Raw genomic sequence first — 6,301 nt, 5'->3', positions numbered from 1 at the left:
GGCTACTGGGCAGGCCCGGGCCCCTAGCCAGAGAGATGTGGGGCTGGTAAGAGGTGTGGGGTGCTGTTTGCTGAGCGGTGTGTGTCTATACAATCCAGGCAGGCCCTCGGGCTGGGTGCCCAGGCAGTGACCCCCAGAGAACAGCCGCACGGAGCACCATTTACAAGTGAGTTTTATTAGAGTCCATCACAATTCATAGATGACAGGTAGGCGGGTGCTCTGGGCCCTGCTGGGCCTGCCCCTCACCACACAGCTGGGAAGAGCTGGCCGTCTGCGCGATCGCTGCCAGCGGCATCTCCGCTCCAGAGGCAGGGCTGGGCCGCTCAGTTTCTGGGCTGAGCTGCTGGTGGCACTGAGGTTCCCCCGGGCCGTCTGCTGGGGGGCTGCTGGGCAGCCTGTGTTGGTGGCCGTCTGGGAGGAGCAGGGAGCAGGACTCGCTCATCTCCGCAGTCCCGGGCTCTGCTCCTTTGCTTCTGAGAGTCCAAAGAGCCAGGCTAGAGGGTCAGCGCTGCCGGTGAGCCCCAAGGGGCTGTGCTGCTGGTTGAACTGGGCTGTGATGTCCTGCAGTGACGCTGCATTGCCCTGCACTTTCTCAGGGCTGGGGAGTGCGACCCCGCTCCGGGCCACTTTTGCCTGTGCCCTCTGGGGCTTGTGAGGCTTGTTCTGGCTGCTCTGGCAAGGACATGGGAGCCCGCTGGACAGCAAGGATGGCTGGGCCAGCTGGCTAATGGACTGAACGTACTCATCCAGCCCGGCCAGGGGCTCCTTGGCCTGCGCGTGGCTCCCTCCCAAAAACAGCATCTCCCCTGTCTCGCTGATCGTAGGCAGGTGGGTCACGGAGATCAGCCGCCTGGCTCTCATGCTGCAAAGACAGAGAGAGAGAATGAGGCACTGGGCTGGTCACTGTCAGAATACCCCAGCCCCACCCCTTCTGTCACATCTGTTAATCTTTCCTCACTTCTCCCAGTGTAAATGCAGAGTCATTCCACTTACTCCAGATTTACCCTGCTGCCCTGAGAGCAGGGTCGGGCCCAGTGACTGTGCATACCATAAACTGAAGTGACTCTTACATTCAGGAGATCCATAGATCCCAAGGCCAGAAGGGACCCGTGCGAAGATCTAGTCTGACCTCCTGTGGAACACAGGCTGGAAACCTGCCCCCCAATAATTCCTAGAGCAGAGTTTGTATGTAGAGAAACATCCAATCCTGATTTTAACATTTTCAGAGATGGAGAATCCACCACGACCCTTGGTCAATTGTTCCGATGCCTAATGTAGCTGGCTTACCCAGCCGCGCCAATGCGCAGACAGCCCCGCAGCTGGCCTTGCATGGGGCTGGATCCCAATGTGCCAGCTCCTGGGTTGGCACGCACCATCATGAAATGCTCCGGGAATCCCAGATCCGGGCAACACGCTGTCCCGTCTATTGACTAGGACACACAGACTCAATGAACCTGCTGCAGCCATGGATAGTGGATCTGGGAATTTCAGCCCAGGCAGCAGAGGCTCCTGCTTTCAGACTCAGGATGCCACTTTCAATGACCCACCCAGGAGGCTGCCACTCCCGTGGGGGCAGAAGAAACTAACTGCATGAAAAACAACTGAGGAAAGAAATTCTCAGCCACAGTTGGAGCCAGATACCAGTTTGCGCAGCCAGGTTTGTACAAACACACAGCAAAGGTGATACTCCTGCCACTCAACGACCCTTACACAAAGCACAGAGAGCAAAGAATCCTTAGCCCTGTCAAACTGGGGGAGTCCTTCTTAACTAGGGTGACCAGATGTTCCGATTTTATAGGAACAGTCCCAATATTTGGGGCTTTTTCTTACATAGGTGCCTATTACCCCCCATCCCCATCCATCCCGATTTTTCACACTTGCTATCTGGTCACCCTATCTGTAACCCAGCTGGAGCCTAAGACAGCTTTGCCTCCTCAGTTGCAGCTGACAAAGGCGGGGCAGGACCCAAAGCAATCTAGGCTTTGGCAAAGCTGTTGCCCTTTCAAACTGGACAGTCTGGATCCCTGACTGTACAGGCCAATTAGCACTGAAGTAGACGGGCTTGTTCCCATGCTGCAGAATGGTGTTTGTTTGCCTATAGATTTGCATCTGGAGCCAGACAGGCTAGGTGGCTATTTTCTTCTTGATTCAAACTCCACAAGGCCTGGGGTTTTCGATCCGGGCTGGATCGACACCGCTTGGCCTTTACTCTTCAGCCAGCTGAGCTGTTAGGATACAAAGCAATACAATACTAAACGCGAATCCCCCATTTTACTACCGCTGAGAAACCGCATCATGTTACCTTGTGCGTGCAAAGTTGCTGTCTTCTTAAGAAAAGAGGTCATAGTCTTTTAGCTGTGGAATGAATTCCGTGATACTCCCTCTGTTTGCTGTAAGGGGCAGAGAGCTTTCTTTCCAATCCTGTGTTTGCTCGCACACCAGTGTATTGCCTGGAGCAGTGTATTAAATCAAGGCCAGGATGTTGCTCAAAAGCCCTGCTCCCTGCGCCTGAATTTATACCTTCCGCCAGTCAGTGGCTATAACTCACTGCCAGCAGCTACCTAAAATAGAAACTGCAGTGAACAAGGCGAACTCAGGAAGGCAGAGGGGCACGGTGTCCTCAGAGGAAAAACACAGGCTAGCAGAAGGAGGGGCCTGGGTAATTTCTGTGACCTTTCAGCAAATGTTTTTCTTTCAGATTAATGTCCCAGCAGATTCAATTATTGTTGATTGAAGGAGTATTCACTTCATGCTCTTCCGTGGGGAGAGCTCAGGCAGTTTACTGCTCTTGGGCACAGCCAGTCCTGAGGCTTTGAGGTTTTTTAAGTGTACTATGGAAAAACCCCAGCTCCCACTGGAAATCTATTTTTGCAGGGACCCAAGAGGCGACCGAAATAATCACAGCAGCATTGAAAAGGCTCTGCCCCAGAGCATGTTGAGGGTTGAAAACTGCCCAGTTGTTGCAAAGCGTCTTGCCTGGAACAGCCCGTTTTGAGCAAAGCTGTTTTCGCAGTTGCTAATGTGCAAAGTTTCCCAATGGCCCGTGTGTTTGCGGCCAAGTTTCCATTGTCATGAAATTCTGGGAAAAAAATCCCCAAATCTCCCAAGGCTTAGGGCAGGGCCGGCACTTCCACTAGGTGACCCTAGGCGGTCGCCTAGGGCAGCAGGATTAGGGGGGCGGCATTTTGCCGCCCTCGGCGGAAATTCGGCGGCGGGGGGTCCTTCCGCTCCGGATCTTTGGCGGAAATTCGGCGGCGGGACCTTCACTCGCTCCAGGACCCGCCGCCCAAGTGCCCTGAAGACGCGGAGCAGAAGGACCCCCGCCGCCGAAGACCCCAGGCCCCCTGAATGCTCAGAGGAGGAGCGCTGCCGCCTAGGGCGGCAAAAACCCTGGCGCCGCTCCTGGCTTAGGGGGATGGGCCAATGAGCAAAATGAAATCCTGAGAGCTGGGAGCACAGGGAATGACCTACCGTTGTGCAGCGCTGTCACAGGGACCAGGGTTCAGGCTCCATACACCAGTCGGCTCTGGGGCAGTGGGGTAAAAAGAACTCTGGGAAAGGGAAATGGCACCAAGTTTCGGAGCCTTTCTGCAGTTTCAGAGTTACAAATGCAAACAGGAAAATCACCTTTTTAATGTAAAGGTGATGTAAAATCCCCAGCTGGTATCAATCAGTCGTAGGTTCAGTGGAGTCAAAGAGACAGATCCCCAGCAGGTATGAATGGGCATCGCTCCATTGGAGTCAGTGGGCTGGATCCCCAGCTGGTGTGAATGGGCATTGCTCCATTGGAGTGAGTGGGCTGGATCCCCAGCTGGTGTGAATGGGCATCGCTCCATTGGAGTCAGTGGGACAGATCCCCAGCTGGAGTAAATGAGCATCGCTCCATTGGAGTCCATGGGCTGGATCTCCAGCTGGTATGAATGGGCATTGCTCCGTTGGAGTCAATAGCACTCCAGCACTTTACACCAGCTGGCAGTGGTTGAGGGTGAGGGGGTGGTACCGTGGGGGGGACCCTCTCTCCAGGGCCCGATCCCCTCCGATGGGAATGTCACAGGGCTGCATAGCCAGCCAAGTGCTCACAGCCCCACTGTCCCCGTACTTCATCGACAATAAACCTGGCTGGGTGATTTCATCCCTTAACGGATCTTGTGGTCATTGGGCAGTTCACTCAAGGTCTGCTGTGCCAATTGTCTGTGCAGGGCTGGGGCAACCCACAGAGGGAACACGCACATGCAGCCAAACATCTATCAACCTCTAACCACAATAGCCAAACAGGCACAGGTTCCCAGCTGAGGCAGCCCTTCTCCAGAACAGGGCCACAGGAGGCAGCATGTGCCCGGTGCAGAGCCTGGCTCTGGGATCCATTCCGAGCTCTGCCACTGCCCTGCTGAGCAGCCTTGGGCCAGTCACTGGCAGTGCCATACCTACGCTTTTCCCTCTGTAGGAAGAGGTTAACGGAGCCTGAGGGACCAGAGCTGGAGTTGCCTAAATCCTTGCCCAAGGAGAGTGCTAGAGCCCCGCTTGCTCCAGGCCTCCCTCCTCAGGCATGTGCCCAGCCCAGGCCTGCAAGGCAGTGGAGCAGCACAGGAGGTCCTGGGGCTAGATGCATGTCTCCTTGGAGTGGCGTCTCCAGCAGGGATGGGGGCCTGACAGCTGCTCTCAGCTCAGTGCAGCGCTGGAGCTGGCTGGGGCTGGATGCCATGGGGCCCTCCCACTGGGATCTGGGTGTGGCCGTGGGTGTGTTGCACCAGGAGCGGGGTGCAGAATGGTCAGAGGTGGCAAAGGAGGCTGAATCTGGCAGTGCAATCTGCGTAGCGTTGAGCGGGTGGTCGGAGGAGTTCCTGATCCGTCGGGCCCTGGTGGAAGCGGCTGGGGCTCCTGTGACCTGCTTGCACCAGGGCTGTGTGCGCTCTGGGCCCTAGGGCATAGCCAGGTTGGGATGCAGACAGGGAACTGGGAGGCCCCTGGCTTCTCCCTACAGATCACTCCGTGCGTGCCCCCAGTAAGCCTGACTATACGTGACTTTGGCTGCGTGGAGCTGTTCTCCGGGCGGGCCGTGCCCCCGGTCATGTTGCTCCGTCCCAGCCAAGTGCATGTGGAGCTGCAGGTGGAGCGGCGGGGGGAGCCCTTCCTCTGCGGAGCCACTGCCATGCTGCAGAGCACGTAGGGAGGCGTGAGCGACTGGCCGGCCCTCCCGCTTCCCCTCTGCCGAGGCTATTCTTGTCTCCTCTGGCAGTACCCTAGGGAGAGGGCAAGCTGCTCATTGAGGGGCTGCTAAATATATCCCGGGGCCTGTGCCGACCTGTCCTCCTGCAGATGCAAGGTGAGAACGAGAGAATCCGCCTCCCCAGCCCTGAGCCCTGGGAGGTGGAGGCGGCTGCTGGCGCACATGGGTGAATGCCATGGCCAGGGGAGCGGGGCGTACTCGGGCATGGCCGAGCAGGCGCTGTGCTCCCGGGGTGCAGGCTGCCACTGCCTGGGCACGGATCCTGCCATTCCCATTGGGCACAGAGCATGGGGCCTGAGTCTGCTCTCATGCATGCAGGGCCTAGTTCTGCTCTGACCCCCCTGAACCCGCTTCTGCTTTATCTCCCGTCAGCGCCCACTCCACTGGAAACCCAGGGAGTTACCCCGGCTCCTGGCCACATAACTGTGACCCAGCTCAGCCCTTGTGAGCCTGCGTCTCCAGGGCCCTGCGCCATGCGCAGCCCTGGGCACTAGCACAGCGTGAAATGCTTCTGCCTCATGCTTGCCCGCCCTGCTGTAAATGTAGGGTTACCATATTTCAACAATCAAAAAAGAGGATACGGGGTGCCGCCCTAGCCCCGCCCCAGCCCCGCCCCCTCCCACTTCCCACCCCCCTCAGAATCCCCCTACCCCCTACCTGTCCCCCCCACCCTAACTGCCCCCAGGACCCCACCCCCATCTAAGTCTCCCTGCTCCCTGTCCCCTGACTGCCCCAACCGCTCTCTACACCCCCTTCTCCTGACAGCCCCCCCAAACCCCTGACCAATCTAACCCCCCGTTCCCTGTCCCTTGCCTGCCCCCCCCCCCCCCACCAGGCCGAGGGAGAGCTGTCGGCTCCACGTGCAGCCAAACAAATAAGGCGCTGCTCTGCGGGAGAGGAGGGAGCGGGGGAGGGACTCTGGCTGCTAGAGGCCCCAGTGGCTGCGAGCGGCTTTCAATCAGGCACAGCTGTCCAATCAGCTGCGCCGCACTCTGCATGAGAGGAAGGGGGAAATCCCGGACATTTCTACCTTATTAGAAATCCCCCCCGGACGGCCATTTAAAGCTAAAAAAG

At 57.6% G+C, this 6,301-nt stretch overlaps 1 protein-coding gene across 1 annotated transcript; it reads right to left on the bottom strand.

Annotated features, from left to right (window-relative positions):
* Positions 1 to 438: 438 nt before the first annotated feature.
* DEPP1 (DEPP autophagy regulator 1) lies at positions 439 to 861 on the bottom strand. Its single transcript, XM_065408211.1, has 2 exons — positions 628 to 861; positions 439 to 582 (listed from the first exon to the last, which is right to left on the bottom strand). The coding sequence occupies exons 1-2, from the start codon at positions 859 to 861 to the stop codon at positions 439 to 441; spliced, it is 378 nt and encodes a 125-aa protein (XP_065264283.1).
* Between the last annotated feature and the right edge of the window lie 5,440 nt (positions 862 to 6,301).

This window comes from Emys orbicularis, chromosome 7 (assembly GCF_028017835.1).
Source record: "Emys orbicularis isolate rEmyOrb1 chromosome 7, rEmyOrb1.hap1, whole genome shotgun sequence".
In the NCBI taxonomy this organism is placed as follows: Eukaryota; Metazoa; Chordata; order Testudines; family Emydidae; genus Emys; species Emys orbicularis.
Note: the sequence above shows the minus strand (reverse complement) of the source record. Positions and strands in the feature narration are given on the sequence as shown.

Excerpts from the sequence above, each read along its gene's own strand:
- DEPP1 (XM_065408211.1), bottom strand. The coding sequence starts at position 861 with ATGAGAGCCAGGCGGCTGATCTCCGTGACCCACCTGCCTACGATCAGC. Across the intron at positions 583-627 it reads CCCAGAGGGCACAGGCAAAA|GGCAATGCAGCGTCACTGCA; the intron begins GTGGCCCGGAGC and ends GAGAAAGTGCAG.